Here is a 23181-nt window from a genome sequence, read left to right as displayed (position 1 = left end):
CGTAAGGCCAGACGCTGGTACAATAAAGTGTCTGTTTATTTTCTTTCAATTGGCTTTGCTCATGTGCTATACAGAGCTTCAGGGCGGACTGGATCCTTCCTAAAATTCCAGGAAGAGATCATCGGAGCCCTTCTGTTTCCAGACGGTGCTGTGCCCCACCTTCCCAATGCAAATGCAGTGAGCTGGGTGTATGAGAAGCATTTTGCCTTTGTCCTCCCTGGTACCCCTACCCAAAGAACCCCCCAAAGAAGATGTTGTGTCTGCAGCAAACGCGGATTTAGGCGTGACACTCGCTTTTATTGTCCCTCCTGTCCTGACCAGCCTGGTCTCTGCACTGGTGTATGTTTCAAATTTGCTTAGCAGGTACACCATTCAGTTGCAGCACGGATTTATTTAGCGTGACAGCAACAGCGTTTGCTCCCACGATACATAAAGCCACGACTGTAGGAGGTGATTTCACCACCACAGTTAAAAAAAAGAGCATATATGCCCAACCAGGGGGGCATTAGGGGGCGGAGGAGCGATTTTGCTCCTAATGCTGCGTACATACGGTCGAAATTTTGACGGAGGCTTGCCTGTGGAAAAGTTCAACCGTGTGTATGCGGCATAACTTTTTTGCTTCGGCATATATTTTTTAGGCACAGGTTGCGTTAATTTTTTTTTTACTGTTTTTTTTTTTTTTTGTATTTGCTTTGCAGGTATGGTATGGTAAGGTCTTACTGTTAAAATGTAATGTTACTTTGTTTTAATGTTAACCATCATTTGCTTAGCAGGTACGCCATTCAGTTGCAGCGTGGATTTATTTAGCGTGACAGAAACAGCATTTGCTCCCACGATACATAAACCAGCGACTCCAACGCTGTAGGAGGCAATTTCACCACCACAGTTAAAAAAAGAGCATATATGCCGAAGCATGGGGGCATTAGGGGCAGAGGAGTGATTTTTCTCCTAATGCTGCGTACAAACGGTCGAAATTCCGACGGAAGCTTGCCCGTGGAAAAGTCTGACCGTGTGTATGCGCCATAACTTTTTATGCCGCGTACATACGGTCAAAATTCCGACAGGGGTTTGCCAGTGGAAAAGTCCGACCGTGTGTGAGCGGCATAACTTTTTTTGCAGGAGGATGCCCCCATTCTTCGGCATATATAAATGATGCATGTATGCCAATCATTAGAAATGGGTGGATGAAGGGAGGTATTCTAATGGTGGGCATACCCACCGATCAATCTTTTTTTTTTCGTTTAGCCAACAGGCTGCATGAAAAAAAACATTACAATACATGTCCAACAAGAACCATCAACGTATGGTATGTTGCTGGACTTTGAATGGTTATACCAGAATGATGCCTGCGGGTTTAGGTATCATTTTGGTATCAGTCTTTTCAGCCAGCAGTCGGCTTTCATGTAAAAGCAATCCTAGCAGCTAATTAGCCTCTAGACTGTTTTTACAAGCAGTGGGAGGGAATGTCCTGTCCCCCCCCGGATATAAACAGCGCCATTGGGAAAGTGGGAAAACGTTTTATCACACCGATCTTGGTGTGGTCAGATGCTTTGAGGGCAGAGGAGAGATCTAATAGACCCCAATTTGTTCAAAAATGAGTACCTGTCACTAACTATTGCTATCATAGGTGATATTTACATGCCCTAAGATAACAATAAAAAAATATTAAAAAAAAATAAAAAAGGAAGGAACAGTTTAAAATAAAATTAAAAAAGCAAAATAAATAATAATAAAAAAATTAAAAAACACCCCTGTCCCCCCCCTGCTCTCGCGCAAAGGCAAACACAAGCGTCAGTCTAGCGTATTATGTAAACAGCAATTGTACCATGCATGTGAGATCAGTAATTTTAGCAGTAGACCTCCTCTGTAAATCTAATGTGGTAACCTGTAGAGGCTTTAAAAGGCTTTTAAAAATGTATGTAGTTTGTCGCCACTGCGGATTTGTGCACAATTATAAATGTAGCCGCTGATTAGATTTGGGATCGGCGTATTTAAGTTACCTCTTCACTGTGTCTAGGGGTGATGGTAGTGTTGAGAGCAATAACAGAATGTCCAGGACCGTTGGTTGACATTTTCAAATGCTTTATTTTCCCGGTCAAACACGACCAACATGTAACTTGAGGTAGACAGGATAGGTTGGTGAAGGTAGAGCAACTTCACAGTATCAGACTATGGATAGTAAAGGCAATCCTGTCCTTTAGAAATGGTACTTGCATGCGTCACCACTCCCGCCGGAGTGGGTGAAGTGCCTCTGGACAGGCCTCTCTCACAGGTCTGGCAGCCAGAGCGCCACTTAAAGCTTCTGGGAGGAACAAGTCTCTGCCACCGACTTGGCTCTAATTAAATTAAGATGTTAGGTGAGACCTCTGCCACAGGCCTAGTGCTGAAATTGTGAATGATAGAGCGAATCCTCCCAGTATGTCTCTTGGGGTGACCGACTGACAGTTTAAATGTGACCTGTCAGTGTCCAGTCACCCAGATCCCCGGTGGTTCGTTCAAACCTTTGGATCACCTGCCTCCGGGTTCTCCTCAGGTCGATCCCCCACCGAACAGCACTCAGCTTAGGATCTTCTCAATAGAAGAGGGGCCCCAGTAAGTCACTGGGCCCCCTTTGCAGCATCTGTTGCTCCGGGCTATGAGAGCCCAGAGTCAGGAACTCCATGTAGCACGCGACCCCGGCCTGGTAGGCCATAATGGTGGGGTCCGTGATGTGCGCACACCCTAAAGGTGGGTGCCGCACCTGGAACCGGGAACCCACGAAGAACCCCGAACAACGGCCTCCGCCACAGAAATACCCCTCCCCAGCATGCCCCGCGAGGGAAAACTCCTCCAATTGGCTGCTGGGAAGAAGCGGCTCTGCCTGGACCCCTCTGGCACCACCTGCCGCCCAGAGATGAGACTGCATCTCCGGGGCACAGAATGACCCACAGAACAATCCAGATTTGGCGACAGCCAAATTTGTCAAATCAAAGAATGAGAGTAACATAACTCTCTCATTCTCCCACTAAATTTAAACATAGCACCTGTACGAAAGTACGCTACATAAAGCATATCGTGTTTGGTTTCTATGTACTCGGCCTAAGATCATCTTTTTTATTTCATCAAACATTTGGGCAATATAGTGTGTTTTAGTGCAATAAAATAAAAAAATATGTATTTTTGCCCAAAAAAATGCATTTGAAAAATTGCTTTGCAAATACTGCGTGGAAAAAAAAATGCAACACCCACCATTTTAATCTGTAGGTCCTTTGCTTTAAAATAATAAATAATGTGTGGGGGTTCAACGCAATTTTCTTTGAAAAAAAAAATATGTCTTCATGTAAACAAAACGTGTCAGAAAGGGCTTTGTCTTCAAGTGGTTAGAAGAGTGGGTGATGTGTGATATAAGCTTCTAAATGTTGTGTATAAAATGCCAGGACAATTCAAAACTCCCCAAATGACCCCATTTTGGAAAGTAGACACCCCAAGCTATTTGCTGAGAGGCATGTCGAGTCCATGGAATATTTTATATTTTGACACAAGTTGCGGGAAAGAGAATTTTTTTTTTTGCACAAAGTTGTCACTAAATGATATATTGCTCAAACATACCATGGGCATATGTGGAATTACACCCCATAATACATTCTGTTGCTTTTCCTGAGTACGGGGATACCACATGTGTGAGACTTTTTGGGAGCCTAGCTGTGTACGTGACCCCAAAAACCAAGCACCACCTTCAGGCTTTCTAAGGGTGTAAATTTTTGATTTCACTCCTCACTGCCTATCACAGTTTCGGAGGCCATGGAATGCCCAGATAGCACAAACCCCCCCCCCCCCCAAATGACCCCATTTTGGAAAGTAGACACCCCAACCTATTTGCTGAGAGGTATGGTGAGTATTTTGCAGATCTTGCTTTTTGTCACAAAAATTTGAAAATTGAAAAAAAAAAAATCTTTCTTCATTTTCAAAAATAAATGAGCGCTGTAAAATACTCACCATGCCCCTCAGCAAATAGCTTTGGGTGTCTACTTTCCAAAATGGGGTCATGTGGGGGGGTTTTGTGCCATCTGTGCATTCCATGACCTTCGAAACTGTGATAGGCAGTGAGGAGTGAAATCAAAAATGTACACCCTTAGAAAGCCTGAAGGCGGTGCTTGGTTTTCGGGGTCCCGTACGTGGCTAGGCTCCCAAAAAGTCTCACACATGTGGTATCCCCGTACTCAGGAGAATTAGTAGAATGTATTTTGGGGTGTAATTCCACATATGCCCATGGCATGTTTGAGCAATATATCATTTAGTGACAACTTTGTGCAAGAAAAATTAAAACAAATAAAAAGTTTGTCATATTCCAGCAACTGGTGGCAAAATATAAAATATTCCATGGACTCAAAATGCCTCTCAGAAAAGAGCTTGGGGTGTCTACTTTCCAAAATGGGGTCATTTGGGGGGAGTTTTGTGACATCTTGGCATTTTATGGCCTTCAAAACTGTGATAGGTAGTGATAGGTAGTGAGGAGTGAAATCAAAAATGTATGCCCTTATAAATCTTGAAGGCGGTGCTTGGTTTTCGAGGTCCCGTATGCGGCTAGGCTCCCAAAAAGTCCCACACATGTGGTATCCCCATACTCAGGAGAAGCAGCAGAATGTATTTTGGGGTGTAATTCCACATATGCCCATTGGCATGTGTGAGCAATATATCATTTAGTGACAACTTTGTGCAAAAAAAAATAAAAAATTGCCATATTCCCGCAAATTGTGGCAAAATATAAAATATTCCATGGACTCAACATGCCTCTCAGCAAATAGCTTGGGGTGTCTACTTTCCAAAATGGGGTAATTTGGGGGGGGGGGTTGTGCTATTTGGACATTTTATGGCCTTCAAAACTGTCATAGGTAGTGAGGAGTGAAATCAGAAATTTGCGCCCTTAGAAATCCTGAAGGCGGCGCTTGTTTTTCAGGGCCCCGTATGTGGCTAGGCTCCCAAAAAGTCCCACACATGTGGTATCCCCGTACTCAGGAGAAGCAGCAGAATATATTTTGGGTTGCAATTCCACATATAACCATGGCATGTGTGAGCAATATATAATTTAGTTACAACTTTTTTTTTCTTTGTCATTATTCAATCACTTGGTACAAAAAAAAAAATATTCAGTGGGCTTAACATGCCCCTCAGCAATTTCCTTGGGGTGTCTACTTTCCAAAATGGGGTCATTTGGGGGGGGGGGGGTTTTGTACTGCCCTGCCATTTTAGCACCTCAAGAAATTAGATAGGCAGTCTTAGGCCCCATACACACGAGAGAATTTATCCGCGGATACTGTCCAGCGGACCGTTTCCACGGATAAATCCTCTCAAAGATTCCTGCAGATTTCTATGCGATGGAGTGTACACACCATTGCATTGAAATCCGCGCGGAAATCCTCTGGCGATGACGTGTCGCGCCGTCGCCGCGATTATGACGCGGCGATGGGCGCGACGCTGTCATATAAGGAATTCCACGCATGCGTCAAATCATTACGACGCGTGCGGGGAATCCCTTTGGACAGATGGATCCGGTGAGTCTGTACAGACGAGCGGATCCATCTGTTGGGATGGATTCCAGCAGATGGATTTGTTGTGCATGTCAGCAAATATCCGATCTGCTGGAATCCATCCCAGAGGAGATTTCTCCGTGGAAACAGATCCGCTGGCGTGTACACACCATAGGATCTATCCGCAGAAACCCATTTGCTGGGATTTATCTGCGGATGGATTCTATCGTGTGTATGGGGCCTTAGACTAAAAGCTGTGTAAATTCCAGAAAATGTACCCTAGTTTGTAGATGCTATAACTTTTGCGCAAACCAATAAATATACGCTTATTGTGATTTTTTTTTTTACTAAAGACATGTGGCTGAATACATTTTGGCCTAAATGTATGACTAAAATTAAGTTTGTTTGATTTTTCTTATAACAAAAAGTAGGAAATATATTTTTTTTTTCAAAATTTTCGGTCTTTTTCCGTTTATATCGCAAAAATTAAAATTCGCAGAGGCAATCAAATACTATCAAAAGAAAGCTCTATTTGTGGGAAAAAAAGGGCACAAATTTTGTTTGTGTACAACATTGTATGACCGCGAAATTGTAAAAACACCTCTGGTCTTTAGGCTGACAAATGGTCCGGGGCTAAAGTGGTTAGGCTTGCTCCAGCAAGTGTTCTACATATGGCATTGTGATGAGATTTAATGTCCTAGCCCATCAATGCTCTGCATGCTGGGAAAGATATTAATGAGACACCACCTGACACATGGTCTGGGCTTTTGCATAGCTCCCAACTGTCCCTGATTTCGAGGGACTGTCCCTGATTTGGAGCAATGTCCCTCTGTCCCTCAGTCCTCCTCATTTGTCCCTCATTTTGGTCTGATCAATATAGATGTATATAAAATGCACTTTTTATCTATCAAAAAGTGTTTTCCAGTGCTAAACCTTTCATCTGATTTCTAAATTGCTGCATTTGCAAATTCCAATGGCCAATATAAAGGAATAACAGTGGTAAAAAAAGCACTTGTTGGTTTAACCAATTTATTTTTTTGTACAATTCTCCTTTAAGGGGGCGTGACAAGGGGCGTGTCCTATGCCTGCATACTTTTGCTGATAGGTGTCCCTCATTCCCATCTCAAAAAGTTGGGAGGTATGCTTTTGTCCTGTGAGGATGAGTGGGTAAGACCTGCTTGGATCTACAAAAAGTAAACTGCATCTGACCTCCACAATGGTATGAAAGCTGACCTACCTGCCTTAAATACCAAGACTAATTTACCAATAGAAACTCGGCTGCCAAGAAGTCACATTTGAAGGTAAGTGTCCAGTCAGTATAGCCTTTGAGAGAGGGACCCAGAAAGTTAAGAGACTTGCAAAATAATACAAATCAATAGGAATCTTGTGCTTCCTGCACACTCCTTCCATTCTTCATGCACTAGTGCAGGGTAGGGTGCCCACGTGTCCCGGATTGCCCGGGACCTTCCCGCAATTAGCAGATCGATCCCGGGTCCCGGGCACCCCCATTGCGGGACAATACAGCGTCCCGGGCCGGATAGAAACTGATGCAGGCAGCCGTTCACGATTTTCTACCGTCATCCGGTCGGGCCAGCCCAGTAGTGTAGCGTGGGGGTGGGCAGCCAGTGCTCTTTCCCCTGCGAGTAAGCTCATTTCAAACCTGTCCTCTGCCTCTGTGCTGCTATGAATGTTATTGCTGTCCCATCCCAAGAGTGACTTCCTCCAGCAGCCCCTATTATCACTGTGCACGATCAATAAAGCAGACTCCAGTCCTCAGCACCTGCACCTCCCCCCCCGCCCAGGAACTCCAGTGGTCTGGTCCAGCCTGTCCTGTCCCCCATGATGCCTCAGGTGCTTGCCTTGTGTGAGTGGGAGGGGCGGTGCTCGGTGCAGACGAGCGTGTGGAGAGTGCTGGTGGAGTTCTTGGCCTGCAGGGGAGGAGTGCTTCCTCTGAAGTGATCCATCTCACAGTGTCCCTTTCTCATGGCTCAGTTATGTCACCCTCAAGAAGGGACCCTGCGACTCTGCAATACAAAAAAATAATGTCCTGAGGAAGGGCTTCTGCGTGTAACTTCCTCTGGAGCGACTGGGAGATAGCAGTAATCTATGGATGATCTTCATGGATGGAGGCCTGGAGTGGTGAGTGAAATCCACCGATCTACCTTGTGTTTGTGTGGGGAAGTAGTCAGTAGTGCGAGTACTGCAGGAAGGAGTGTAGTGGTCAGGGGGGTCAGTGTAGTGGACAGGTCATTTTAGGGGTCAGGTCAGTGTAGTGGGCAGGTAGGTCATTTTAGAGGTCAGTGTAGGGGGCAGGTAGGTCAGTGTAGGGGGCAGGTAGGTCAGCTGCCTCTCAAAGTGACTGAACCCGCCACTTTCACCTTCCCTGGGCTCTGGTGTGTCAGACTTGTGGCAGGCTATGGGTGGCAAATGGCACTGCATCTGGTGGCAAGTGACACACTGCATATGGTGGCACGCTGCATCTGGTGGCAAGTGACACACTGCATATAGTGGCACGCTGCATCTGGTGGCAAGTGACACACTGCATATGGTGGCACGCTGCATCTGGTGGCAAGTGACACACTGCATATGGTGGCACGCTGCATCTGGTGGCAAGTGACACACTGCATATGGTGGCACGCTGCATCTGGTGGCAAGTGACACACTGCATATGGTGGCACGCTGCATCTGGTGGCAAGTGACACACTGCATATGGTGGCACGCTGCATCTGGTGGCAAGTGACACACTGCATATGGTGGCACACTGCATCTGGTGGCAAGTGACACACTCAGGGTTCCCAATGATTCGGCATTATGGTGAGTTGAACTATTTCATTATCTATTACAATGTAATAATAGAAAGAAATATGATTTGATCATCTTGACCATAGGTGTGCGCAGCCTATTGCATTAGGGTGTGCATCCCAAAGCTCAAACACATATACATGTGTGTATGTATATTGACGGTGTTGGTAGAGCAGTGGACGGTATCATTATTTTTTCATTTTTATTTTGTTTTTTATTATTTTTACTGAATATTTTATTCATTTTTTATTTTTTTTAGGAGCATCATTAGAGGACTTCAGTGAAATTCCAGGGGTCCAAACAGGGGGATTCTGCGGCACACGGGGTGATTAGGGTGGGCCCTGGCGCAGCCTGTGTGCACGCCTATGATCCTGACACCATATCAAGCATGGTGTTGGGATGATATAAGTGCTAAAACCAGCCAAAACCAGCCATTCACCTGTTCGGTCCTTGGCAAAATTGTCCCTGAATGGCAGTTTGGAAATGTGGTCACCCTAGTGCAGGGGTCTCCAAACTATGGCCCCCCAGTTTTTCAGGAACTACAATTTCCATCATGCCTATTCATGTCTGTGAATGTCGGTTTTACAGTGTCATGTACATGTAGTTCTGCAACAGCTGAACAGTTAGTTTGGAAATTCCTGCACCAGCGCATAAAAGCTACAAAAAAAACACTGTAAAGTAGAACTATAGGCAAACCTCATTTTGAATAAAGCAAGGGAGAGTTATAACCACTGTTTTTGTTTTTGTTTTTTATCTGTACCCCATTGTGGAGCATTCCCTTTACTTCCTGTTTACTTTCTGTTCCATAGCCAAACAGGAAGTGAGAGGAAATCCCTGCCCGTTTAAGATTTCCCCTCTATTATTTTTCTGGGGGCACAGACGACAATAAACTGACAGGTGTTCTAATCCCTCCACACTCTGTCAACAAAAGTTTGTTTATAGTTCTACTTCAACTAAAGTGATAATCACTCATAATTCTTTACATCCAAAGACACAAATGACACCTGTGACCTTATTTCCAAGGGAGTGGGTTTAGGACATTAAAGTGGAAGTAAACCCTCCTATCGTTTTCAGCCAAGGAAGCGGCCATCTTGACCTCTGTTTAATCTGCAACTGCCATGATGCTGTACATGTGACCTGTTATGAAACCAGCCATTGGATGGTTTGGCAGTTTGGTTGAGAGCACAAACAAATGTGACATCTAGCATTTCCGGCATGCCGGGAATGTTAACTGTTTTTGTAACTATCAAATTGAAGGGTTTACTTCCACTTTAACAATGCAGCTGTTGGTGAGCTAAAGTTTAGTATTTATTGATGACTATTAAAAGTTCTCTATTCCGGCATTATACCTGATTTAACTTGAGCTCTTGCAGTAGGGTTGCCAACTCATCCCTTTAAAAAGGAACACATATTAATTACACAGGTTCTGTGGCTGATTAAGGAGGCAATTAAACTCACTTGGTGCCTCATCTGCATTAAATTAGCCTCAGAACCTGTGTAATTAATATGTGTTCCTTTTTAAAGGGATGAGTTGGCAACCCTATCTTGCAGTGATATCATGAATCCTGATGGGCATACCTGATCTGTTATTGACCCCCATATTTAAACAAATAGATCAGCATAAGGCATGCCTTTTCATAAGGCTAGGTTAGCTCAGCACAATTTCCTTTTGTTTACTGTAGTACGATAGATGGATAGAGAGATATAGAGATCCAATTTATATCCAGTCAGGTAGGCTGCCCTTGCACTACATTGTTTTTGGTAGATCTAAAGAAGAATATATGATCAGATTGTGATGGAGGTAGCGAGTCTAAAAATAGACAAAGCTGCAGGTAGATATTAAGTGAATCGAATGCTTTTTATTACAGAAATTCTGGCTACCAGAGTGACTTCCTCACCACTGCATTCTAGAACAGTCATTCACCAGACTATGCTTTGTGGTAGGGCTGTATAAATCTTATGGCAGAATGGACAAATACAAATCCTTTGTCAGATATAACTGCTCATATAGGGCCAGATTCACATACCCGCGGCGCAGCGTAACGTAAACCGTTTACGTTACACCGCTGCAAGTTTTCAGTCTAAGTGCCCGATCCACAAAGCACTTACCTGGAAATTTGCGGCGGTGTATCGTAAACATGTCCGGCGCAAGGCGGTCCAATTCAAATGGGGCGGATACCATTTAAATTAGGCGCGCTCCTGCGCCGGACGTACTGCGCATGCTCCCGTCGCAAATTTCCCGACGTGCTTTGCGCGAAATTACGACGCGCCAACGTTTTGAGAATCGCGACGTCAACAAAGCACTTGCGCCAGGAAAAATAAAAAATAAAAAAATAATTCAAAAGCGACGCGGGAAAGACGGGCATACTTTAACATGGTGGAGTACTTTTCCACCATATTAAAGGCGCCCTATCTTTGCGACGGAAATCTAACACTTGCGACGACGTAACGACGGGAGAAATCTTCGTGGATCGCCGTAACTCCTAATTTGCATACCCGACGCTGGTTTACGACGCAAACTCCCCCCAGCGGCGGCCGCGGTACTGCATCCTAAGATCCGACAGTGTAAAACAATTACACATGTCGGATCTTAGAGATATCTATGCGTAACTGATTCTATGAATCAGCCGCATAGATAGAAACAGGGATACGACAGCGTATCAGCAGATACGCCTGCGTATCCCTTTTGTGGATCTGGCCCTTGGTTCTTGGTGACTAATGGCAAACGGACTACATTTTGGTTCTTCACTTGTAGGTAAAATTTAGGTAAAAGTACTCGGACATAGGCCCACTACTGCTTATCTCACCTTATTGTTTGGTGCCAGGCTGCCCTTTTCAACTGACTCAATATTTTGTCTGACCCTGATGAATGCAAATGCATCACATCCAGGATCTGTAACAGAAAATGTAAAACCAGAGACTGGCAGCAAGTTTTCACATGGGGATTAGCAATGACACCTGCCAGTGACATCAAGCGACATGTGTGGGTTTTTATTATAAATTGTATTCTCTCTATCCTGAATAATCATCATATAATTTAAAGATAACTTTCATGTGATCACAATGAAAGGTCCTCTTACTTTGTAGGCTGAAAATTCTGGACCATCACTACAAGCAACATCTGGATTCAATCCTGCAACAGATGCTGCTAATCTTGATAAAGCAATTACAGGTAAAAATCTCTATAGCTTTAGTAACCTAACCTGTAATGAAGTATGTCATGCATCGTGCAGATAGCTGTATCCTTTTAAAAATCTTAACATGGATACCCTGTCCTCTTTTGGTGTGGAGAGAATTATTGGCTCAAAGTCTTCTGTGAAACTGCAATGAACAAGCTCCTGACAAGGACTCGCCCTCTCCGCCTTCTTCAATTTAAGTTTTTCTTTCATCTGTTTTTCTTTTGTCTTGGAAAAAAACGTCATCTTTTATCATGGAAAAAAAACGACGTTTTTCAAACTTCATTTTAAAAAACGACGTTGCCTACACACCATAGTTTTTTCAAAAAGCTCTAGCAAAGCGCGGTTACGTACAGCACGTACAACGGCACTCTGTTCCATTCAAACTCGCGTCATAACTTGTTTCTGGGCATGCGCGGGTTTAAAAACGTTGTTTTAAACGTCGTTTTAGCCCACACACTATCATTTTTTATGACACAAAAAACGACATTTTGAAAAACGACATAAAAAATTGAAGCATGTTCGAATTTTTTTTTGGTCGTTTATTTAGAAGACCAAAAACATTGTTTTGCCCACACACGGTCATTTTAAATGACGTTTTAAAAAATGTCGTTTTTTTTTTCATCACTAAAAACGACCTTGTGTACGCCACATTACATGTAGCGTACTCTCTGAATGGGGGAGCATCGGATGATTCACAAAAATCTTTCCTTGAATCGGATTATGTTAGAAGGGGGCGGGTCCCCATTGGGATCTTGTTCACTGCACCTTTACAGAAGTCTTTTTGCTATAACCCTCAAAGTACTGTAAGTTCACCTTTTTTTCCCCTCCCTTTAATAAAGCTTTTTTCTTAATTTTAATTTTTGTCAAACTTCAGCTTTAATATGTAAAGGTCTCTAATTCACAGGATTATTTAACCCCCTGCATGACTCATAGTTCTGGAAGCATCCAGAGTTTAACAAGGTTCTGTCATAACCAGTGACGGCTGGTGCTCAACATTTTTGGGGGGGAGCAAACTTAAAAAAAAAAAAAGAAAAAATTGCAGCCTCACTGTGCCCATCAAATGCAGCCACTGTGCCATCAATTGTCACCACTGTGCCATGTCATCAAATGCAGTCACTGTGCCATGCCATCAAACGCAGCCACTGTGGCATCAATTGTCACCACTGTGCCATGCCATCAAACGCAGCCACTGTGCCATCAATTGTCACCACTGTGCCATGCCATCAAACCAAGCCACTGTGCCATCAATAATCACCACTGTGCCATGCCATCAAATGCAGTCACTATGCCATCAATTCGCACCACTGTGCCATGCCATCAAATGCAGTCACTGTGCCATGCCATCAAACGCAGTCACTGTGCCATCAATTATCACCACTGTGCCATGCCATCAAATGCAGTCACTATGCCATCAATTCGCACCACTGTGCCATGCCATCAAATGCAGTCACTGTGCCATGCCATCAAACGTAGTCGCTGTGCCATGCCATCAAACGCAGTCGCTGTGCTATGCCAAACGCAGTAACTGTGCCATGCCATCAAATGCAGTCACTGTGCCATGCCATCAAACACAGCCAATTGTCACCACTGTGCCCTTTAATTGTCGCCACTGTGCCCATTGTCACTACTGTGCCCTTTAATTGTCACCACTGTGCCCTTTTATTGTCACCACTGTGCCCTTTAATTGTCGCCACTGTGCCCATTGTCACTACTGTGCCCATTGATGCCACTGTGCCCATTGTCACTACTGTGCCCATTGTTGCCACTGTGCATGTCACTGTGCCCTTTAATTGTTGCCACTGTGCCCATTGTCACTACTGTGCCCATTGATGCCACTGTGCCCTTTGTCGCCGCTGTGCCCTGTAAAATGCACTTACCTTAATCCTTAATCCTTCGACGTCCCTCGATGTCTTCTCCCGCCTTGGTGACGCTTCAGCCAATCAGGTTACCGATAACCAGAATCGGCGAACCTGATTGGCTGAGACGGCCGTCAGTCTTATCCAAGGAACGCACCTTGTACATTCCCTGGATAAGACATCCGGGAGACTAGGGCTGTACTCGGAAAGCCTATCAGAGCCACTGGCTCTGATAGGCACTTCCGCACAGCCAACCAGCTGCTGTTATTCAGGTGGTCGGCGCTCAATTTCCGGCCACCTGAATAGACCAACGGCAGCTGACAACAATAACATACATTCATGCAATGCATGAATGTATGTTATTTTCAGTGGAGGTGCGGAGCCAGAGGGGGCGTCGCTCCAGCGCCCTCTATGGACGGACCGCCGCTGGTCATGACTCTATTGTCACTGTCTTTTCTTAAAAGACTTCATCCCTACCTGACACGCAAATCCATATTTTCATATTTTATACAGCTAGGGAAATTATCTGGTGATGTGTAAGGTGTCATAATTATTCCTCATTTGACTACATTAGAGTCTGGGCTAGCACTAACTATATTAAAGGAGAAGTACAGTCAAAGCTCATTTGGCCATAGTCAAAGCTCGTTTGGCCATACTTCTCCTATTAAGTAATAATGTTCAATCCACATGAAAACAATCAGTCCATGAAGGAATTCAAAGTGATAAATTGTGAGTAAATAACATAATAAAGATGCCATGAGATTGAATGAACCATCCCATTGAAGATCTTCAGATGCAAGATGTAATTATGAATGTTCTTACTGGAACCGTAGGACCCGACTGTCATACGACAACAGGTTAATCAAACTCACGGTACACAACCAGCTGTTCAACAGGACTGTCAGCGAAGATCCAAAAAGAAGTGGAATACACCTCCCTGGTGTCCAGAAGACGTCAACCGAAGGTAAGGTCAAGGAGCCCGTCATTCCTCAGCCGAAGATGACTCTGGTAAAGGTGTCTAAACCATGGAGTAGGTAGAGAAATCGTGAAGATCTAACACACATCTGAGAACAGCTCAGTTCAGACAGACAGCAACCCTTAAGGCCTCGTACAGACGTTTCCAGCGGACATTCCTTCTCCGGATTTTGATCCGATGGCTTGTACACACCATCAGATCAAAATCCGCACGGAAAACATCCGCGGTCACGTGTCGCGCCGTCGCCGCGACGATGACGTGGTGACGTGCGCGACGCTGGGAGGTAAACACTTCCATGCATGCGTCGAATCATTACGACGCATGCGAGGGATGGGAGCAGACGGACTGATCCGGTGAGTCTGTACAGACGACCGGATCAGTCCGCTGGACTGGATCCCAGCGGATAGATTTTGTAGCATGCTACAAAATTTTTATCAGCTGGGAATCCGTCGGCTGGATTTTTATCCGCCGGGAAATGTCCGCTCGGACGTACAGACGACCGGATCTATCTGCTGGAACTGATCCGCGGATCAATCCCAGCGGATAGATCCGGTCGTCTGTACGAGGCCTAATAGTATAATGGGGACCAGCTGGAGACACTCAAAAAACTTTTCCTCCACAGAGCATGCAAAAAAAAATAGGGGCTCCGATGGTGCAGGTCAACAAAAAAAAGTTTTAATGGTAAAAACCAGCATACAGGTTAAACAAGTGATCACAGTTTAACCTCTTGACCACTGGGCACTAAAACCCCCTTCCTAACTAGACCAATTTTCAGCTTTCGGTGCTCTCACAATTTGAATGACAATTACTCAGTCATACAACATTGTACCCATCTGAAATTGTTGTCCTTTTTTTTCACACAAATAGAGCTTTCTTTTGGTGGTATTTGATCACCTCTGCGGTTTTTATTTTTTGCGCTATAAAAGAAAAAAGACTGAAAATTCTGTAAAAAAAAAAAAAAAATCTAGTTTCTGTCATATTAGCAGGTTATTTCTCACACACAGCATATGCATACTACAAATTACACCCCAAATACACATACAGAGACCCAACATGCAGGGAGCACCTTCAGGCGTTCTGGAGCACCCAGACCAATTCTGACATTCCTCTCCTACATGTAAAAATCATCATTTATTTGCTAAAAAATTACATAGAACCCCAAAACATTATATATGTTTTTTTTCAAAGACCCTAGAGAATACAATGGCGGTTGTTGCAACTGTTTTGTGCTTAAAAAAAAAAAACAGTAAAGTTAGCCCAATGTTTTTGCATACTATGAAAGATGAAGTTACGCTGAGTAAATAGATACCTAACATGTCACCCTTCAAAATTGCACACGCTCGTGGAATTGGGGTATTGTGGAGTATTGAGGGTGGAGTATGGGGGGGGTATTGCAGAGTATGGGGGGGGTATTGCTGAGTATGGGGGGGGGTATTGCTGAGTATGGGGGGGGTATTGCTGAGTATGGGGGGGGTATTGCTGAGATTGGGGGGTATTGCAGAGTATGGGGGGTATTGCAGAGTATGGGGGGTATTGCAGAGTATTGCGCAGGGATGGATGGCTGGATCTGTGACTGCAATTATCACAGATCCAGCCCACAGTGCTGCTGCTGCCACCCGCTCCCCCCCTCTCCTCTCACACTGTACCGAATGGTACAGAGAGGAGAGGAGAGGGAGGAACCGGCGTCATTACATGACGCCGGTTTGTTTACAAGTGATCGCACCGTCATTGGACGGCGCGATCACGTGGTAAGGAGCCGCTTCCATTGGCTCCTTACCGCGATCCTTGTTGCTGCGGGTCCCGTGGACCCGGCGAGCGCCGGTGATCGCGTGTGCGCGCCCGCTCGGGCGCGCGGGTCTGATTCTCCGGGAGGATGTATATTGACGCCCTCCCAGAGTAAGGGAACCGCCTTGTAGCCGTATTTCGGCTATCAGGCGGTTACTAAGTGGTTAAAGATTCATAAAAGCAATATGGAAGCAGATGTTGCTAGCCCGACCCGTTTCGTTCCAGTAGAAGTCCTTCACGATGGACAATTTATCACGTTGAATTTCTACATGGACTGATTGTTTTCATGTGGATTGAACATTATTACTTTATGGTTATACCCTGTTGAGTATATATTATGTGGTGTTTTTTCACATTGCACTAATACGTAGCGCTACACATTCATCTACACTCCTTTTGAATTTTGGCACATTCTTGTGCAGCTGCTACATCCCCTTGTTTAGGGTTTCTTGTTATTTTGGGGTAGCGCAATAATTTTACACTTACGGTACATACTTTTCCTATGGATCGCAGGAGCACAGTTCATTATGCACTCCAGTGACCCGTTTCCAACGTTGGCTGACATCAGCCGGTCAAAGCTTGGAAAAGATTGCGACAAAGTCAGGATCGGTCCACAACCCTGGACCAGCACGTGGCTCAGCCTCTCTGTGAACTGCAGAGAGCCTAAACCAGCTGCACCCACCCCTCCACAGCTCAGTGCTCCAGTTAGTGTGGGGGGGGTTAGGGCAGATGGCAGTGACTGACAGTCACCAGCTCTCTGCTCAAGGAACTTGGTGATCAGCAGGCTTTAATCGCTCAGTTCATAGTCTTGGAGAGCCAACGGGGGCAGATGTGGCATTGGATTGATACTGCATCCACCTAGGCAAGTTTTGATTTTGAAAACAAACCTGAACTTCTTTTAAATTGGCTTTCACCTACTAACTACCCTGTGAATGGAAGATGCATATACTTGCCTAGTCTGAGAGCATTTTGGTCACATGATCTGGCCAGCAGCCAGCTTCAGGGTACAGAAAAGTGCCAACAATGAATGGAACGCCAAGGCAGTCACAACATCCAAAAAATGAAAAAAAGGAAAGGTTCCCCAATGGGGCTTTGGACAGCAGTGTAATAAGGTTAAAAAATAGCAAATGGATAGCAAAAAGAGGTACATTTATTAGGAATATACAGATATAATGATAAAATGGATTACAACATTTAAAAGGACTGGCCAATGCATACAATACATAATCCACAGTGTAGCTTGTATTCAAGTTTACACAGTACTGTGCACATTGTTGCATATCAGATTACTGAACATGGTAGAATCTCTGACACGTTTCGACTCTGTAGTGGTCATCATCAGGGGGAAATTGGCTCTATGTTTTATCATTACATGATTTCAGAAATAGGAAAACATCATCATAAGTCCCATTTAGCGTCTAGAATGGTGAAATATTTACCGCTGAAGTGGAATAGATGGTCCCATGGCCAGATGGGTTTGGAATCGCCGGGTGATGAGGAGGACCCCACATGGGCACCCACCCCCCAAGGCGGAAGAGCCCAGCCTGAGGGGCTTAAAAGAGCCACACAAAGTAGACACCCTCCTGGGGACGGGAGAATTGATGGGGACACCAGATGCAGATGGATTAAGGAACCCTGCAGGAGGATCAACGGCAAGTTGTGTGTATCCAAGAAATAAAATTCATATAGTGAAGTATGACAAAACAGCACGTGCAAATAAATTGGTTGTGACTGAATTAAACACCATCACCAGATCACCTCATAAAATGAAGGCTTACCAGAAGAAAAAATGTAATCAGCTTATGGCTAAAAACCCTAGCCAGGGCCTTGATAAAACTCAGCTGCTGACTTGGGTGTCATCACACGCTTTCTCCAGATTTCTCTTCTCCTCCTCCTGTTTCCTATTGGTCTGTTAGAACTTCTCCCCGTAACCATCTGGTGATGGTGTTTAATTTAGTCACAACCAATTTATTTGCACGTGCTATTTTGTCATACTTCACTATACTTCACTTTATGTAGTCAACTGGTGTTGACTACATAAAGGCCCGGGCTGGGGTTTACAGCCGCAAGCGAGTCATGCTTGCCGTCTGGTAAGCCTCCATCTTCTTAAGGTGTATCTTTGGTGGTGGTTATTCAGTCTATAACATATATTGGACTTCCTATCATCAGGACTGTTTTCATCATTTTATTATGCAAGATTTGGTTTTACATCAATTTTTTCCTTTTTTTGTTTGCCTAATTAACTTCAAGTTGTTTTTTGGCTTGTATTTGCCATTTGAACTGCGCTTCACATTTGAACATTGTTTCACAATTTGTTTTACATTTGAACTTTGCTTCACACATTTTGGACATTATTTTATGCAGCCTTTGTGGTAAGGGCTACTTTATTCACAAATGGTCCCTGAAATTTCACTGTGTTAGTTTAGCTTTGTTATTAACCACCCGATTAGTTTGCTATGGGAAAGGACACATAGGGGAGAGATATAGGTGCTGTGAACCCCGAAATAATATGAAAAAAGGAAAGGTTCCCCAATAGGGCTTTGGACAGCAGTGTAATGAGCTTAAAAAATAGCAAATGTATAGCAAAAAGAGGTACATTTATTAGGAATATACAGATATCATGATAAAATGGATTACAACATTTAAAAGGACTGGCCAATGGATACAATACATAATAGACAGTGTAGCTTGTATTCAAGTTTACACAGTACTGTGCACATTGTTGCATATCAGATTACTGAACATGGTAGAATCTCTGACCTCTGTAGTGGTCATCATCAGGGGGAAATTGGCTCTATACAACACATTACATGATTTCAGAAATGGGAAAACATCATCATAAGTCCCATTTTAGGGTCTAGAATGGTGAAATATTTACCGCTGAAGTGGAATAGATGGTCCCATGGCCAGATGGGTTGGGAATCGCTGGGTGATGAGGAGGACCCCACACGGGCACCCACCCCCCCCCAAGGCGGAAGAGCCCAGCCCGAGGAGCTTAAAAGAGCCACACAAAGTAGACACCCTCCTGGAGACGGGAGAATCGGCACCTTCAATGAATACCCAATCAATGACCATATGTTGAATATAAAGGTTATAGGTAAATTGGCTCTTAGCACATTGTCACATCATCCATAGCCTTGCTATGGGGCATCCGTTGTCGGCTGTCCCTCCTATTAACCAAAGCTGGCTGCTCGGAACTGATCACTTCTCCATATTGGAGAACAGCTGAGTATAGGCATCTTTTTTCTAAACAGGTTAGTTGGTACAGGTGATAAAAAGGGGGTTGGGAGCAGGTTTAAAGTGTTACTAAAACAGGACCCTGCATTCACGATATCTGGCCTCCCACAGTACAGAGTGTGGAAATGCAATTATTTTAGTAAATAAAAACTGCTAAATAACTTTTCTCATCAGCAGTATCTAGCAGTCTTGTGACTTATTTTAATGTCTGGTTAAAGCTTGTAGGAGGAGTTTTCATTCTCTAACTGTCCTATAAGGCTGCATGACACCTGACCCTCTGGACAGTGCTGATTGGCCCTGTGCTGATCACATGCACCTGCCCAAATACAAAAATAAAAAAACTCTAGCATTAAACTTGGTATGTGCAGAGTGCCCCCAAAGCTCTGTACTGTCAGGACATGGTTTGGGGACTGTGGAAGGAGGATCGGAAGAGGGGATTAAACAGCCTTTTTACACAATGTGAAGGATTAACTCCTTAGGCTCCGTACACACGGTTGGACAAAACCAATGAGAATGGTCCAACGAACCGTTTTCATCGGTTCACCGCTGAAGTGGCCTGATGGTCTGATGTGTGTACACACCATCAGTTCAAAATCCGATCGGGTCAGAACGCGGTGACGTAAAACACACGACGTGCTGAAAAAAACGAAGTTCAATGCTTCCAAGCATGCGTCGACTTGATTCTGAGCATGCGCGGGTTTTGAACCGATGCTTTTCTGTACTAACCATCAGTTTGGTCCGATGGGGCAGCGGTCCATCGGTTCGGTTTTGAAGCATGTTTTAAAATTTTGGACCGAAAGGAAAACAGACCGATGGCCTATACACACGGTCGGTTTGGTCCGATGAAACTGAACTTCGGTTCATTCTCATCGGTTTTGTCCGACCATGTGTACAGGGCCTTAGGTTGTACAGTGAGTATAACGAGCATGCTTTACAGCATATATAGACTGATTTTTACTGTTGTGGGTTTAGTAACACTAAGCTTGGCTGTAGCCTGCATTTCTACTAAAAAACTAAATTTGATTATTATGAGTTATTCTTTGCAGCGTTTTTTTTTTTTTTTTGTCCTCTCCTATTAGATTGGCATGGACTAGCTAATAGGATACAAATTAAACTTTCGCTTTAAGTGCTGTGACCTTTGGCATGTAATTTTTTTTTGGGGGGGGCTTGTTTTTATAGGCACCAAGCTCCCACTTCCTCCCTGGCATCGGAAGGAAGATCACCTCTCCCCCTCCCTCTCCCTCCAATCTTCTGGAACATCTAACAGGTTCCAGAAGATTGCCCGGCCAATCGCAGCATGGCCTGCCAATGCGCAGTGCACGCCCGGCTATGAAGCCACAGCAGGGCACCCACAGTAACAATGCCGGCGCCACTGAAAGAAGGGGAAGAGGAGCAGTGCTTCATGTGCCTGCATCGCTGGACCGTGGGACAGGTGAGTGTCTGATTATTAAAAGTCAGCAGCTACACAATTTGTAGCTGCTGACTTTTAAATGGGTGGAACTCTGCTCTAAGCTGAGTATAGTGTGTGTTTTGTTCAGACTAATGGATTTCCCCAACCTCACAGGCAAGGGGGCTTGACAAATCCTCTGCTGTGCTATTGTGTTCTGACATCAGGACTCCACTACACTGGTCAGAGTAGCAGCAGCTGATTGGCAGTTTTCCAGCAGTCTAATTCGATAACATCTGATCTACCAATCAACTTCTGTTAGACAGGGAGGGGCACACACAGATTGAAATTTGGCTGGTCGCATTTTTCTTCATGTGCACCCAGCTTTGGAGGAAGCAAGTCTTATCACTAATCTTGTAAAGTATTTGTGCTGTTTTTTTTTAAATCTGCTATGGGACACTGACTACTATAAACACCTGATGTTCCCAACCCTCCCCACTCAAAGAAAAACTTAAACCATATCCTGCTTGAATCTTGGTGCCAACCATTCTGGTCATGTGTATATTGAATTATATCTTTGCAGAAAAAAAGACTTGCTGAATATTTCATGTTTTTGTTACCACAGGGGTGGATGAAGGCACCATCATTAAGCTCCTGACTAAAAGAACCAACAGTGAACGCCAGCAAATCAAAGCTGCTTATCAACAACAGACAGGAAAGGTAGATAGAAACTTGAATAAAAAAATCTGATGGGTCATGCTACAATTGCAGGATATGGAAGGAGAAAATCCTGGTCAAGTGACAATTGTCACTAGTACCCATATTTATGTAACGCTGTTTAGAAACCCTTCTATAATTATCTATGACTTGCAAGAACTTTTGAAATGTTAACTCCATTGTGGTCAAATTAATGTGTTGGCATTGGTCACCTTAAAACCCTGGTCATCTATCATTCCATTAAGACTATTTTATTGGCGGTCTTCATAAAAAGGGTGTGGTTAGTGCGTAAAATAAGGGGTTGCTCTGAATATAAAAGTTCTAGTTTGAGCAAATACAACCTCTTTGTATAAGGCATCCTAACTCAACTTGTTCTCACCTATTGTGACTACACTGTGATCATGAAGTGGAAATCTCCAGCAACCACCTACTATAAATGAAGATGCTAGGTAAAGAGCATTTTTCACATTTGTAAACTGAGCTTTAGCGCTTAAGGATAAAACAGACAAACAAGTGTTAGGAATTGCTATTTTTTTGTAGTTCTTCTGATGGTTATAACCTTTTTTTTTTTTTTTTAGATGCCATCTTAAAAAATGTAAACTCTGTTTTAACACTATGTAAGACAAGGCTTCGCTATCTATTTTAAGAATCTTAAAGGGTCAGGATTTTTCTATTGAGCCTCTATGTTGGGTTTTAGTTTCGCTAGAGTCAGTAGAAATTCTGAAATCAGTTAATGGTTTTCTTGTCTTATATGGCATATATACCAGAGAGACTATGGGGACTTGCCATCAAATATAGATGGCTGATCACCATAATATGAACTGTGTAATATGACTGTACATACTGTAAAACTCAAGTAAAAATGGCATGTATGAGAGCCAGTGAACGGCAGGCATTTAACATTTGAAGCTCCTTGCTGCCACAATGCACACTAAAGGAAAGTGCAAACCAGCGGATGACATCCTGAGCTGAGCTAATTACACAAAAAGTCTTGTTATGTTTTGATGTAATCAAAGATGATACAGCCAGGGATCAATATTATAATGGAGCTATAGATTCCTTTTGGATATAGGATAGTTGTTGCTACTTTTTGAACTAAACTGCACCTTTTTATTTAAATGGTGGTAATATTTAGTATGTCTTACAGCGTTTAGATGATGAACTGAATAAAGCACTCTCAGGCCACTTGGAGGAAGTTGTTTTGGCAATGATGAAAACCCCAGCCCAGTATGATGCACATTGCCTGAAGAATGCCATCAAGGTAAGGAAATTACACAAATTAGAGTTCATTTTAATATTTTATGTATTTTAATATTGCTGCACTACAGATCCGCATGTATTAGGGCCCTTTCACACCAGCGGACCTTATGTCCGCATTTTCATCCATCTGTTTACGGATGAAAAAGGGACATACATGTATCCTATGAGATTGCGGGTGTCAGCGGATGAACATCCACTGACACCCGATCTCACCGGTGTCCGCTATGCTCCGATTCTGCAGACGGAGGAAAATCCTACTTTTCCATCTGCCTGCAGAGCGGATTGGGTGAACACGGACAGACGGACTCAGCCCTATGCAAACAAAATTGTGCATTAAACACAAATACAATCATATTAAATGCATGGCAGAAACATGCATTATAAACATGTGTGGTGTAAAAGGGCCCTTGCGATATCCATTTCATTTGTTCTTAGGAGCATATTTTTGGATAAACCTGAGAAATTTTGAGTATTA

The 23181-nt window shown here is 43.8% G+C and overlaps 1 protein-coding gene across 3 annotated transcripts in view; it reads left to right on the top strand.

The window, feature by feature from the left end:
* Nucleotides 1-23181, top strand: part of LOC120943174 (annexin A1-like) — a 111535-nt gene that overhangs the window by 49537 nt on the left and 38817 nt on the right. For all 3 annotated transcript variants that reach the window (XM_040356338.1, XM_040356320.1, XM_040356328.1), the window contains exons 3-5: nt 11397-11481; nt 21355-21449; nt 22594-22707. In XM_040356338.1, the coding sequence (XP_040212272.1) occupies nt 11397-11481; nt 21355-21449; nt 22594-22707 (294 nt within the window). The remainder of the gene's footprint in view (nt 1-11396; nt 11482-21354; nt 21450-22593; nt 22708-23181) is intronic.

The sequence above is a fragment of the Rana temporaria genome, chromosome 1 (genome assembly GCF_905171775.1).
Source record: "Rana temporaria chromosome 1, aRanTem1.1, whole genome shotgun sequence".
NCBI classification, from domain to species: Eukaryota; Metazoa; Chordata; class Amphibia; order Anura; family Ranidae; genus Rana; species Rana temporaria.
This window is presented reverse-complemented; position numbering and strand designations above follow the sequence as displayed.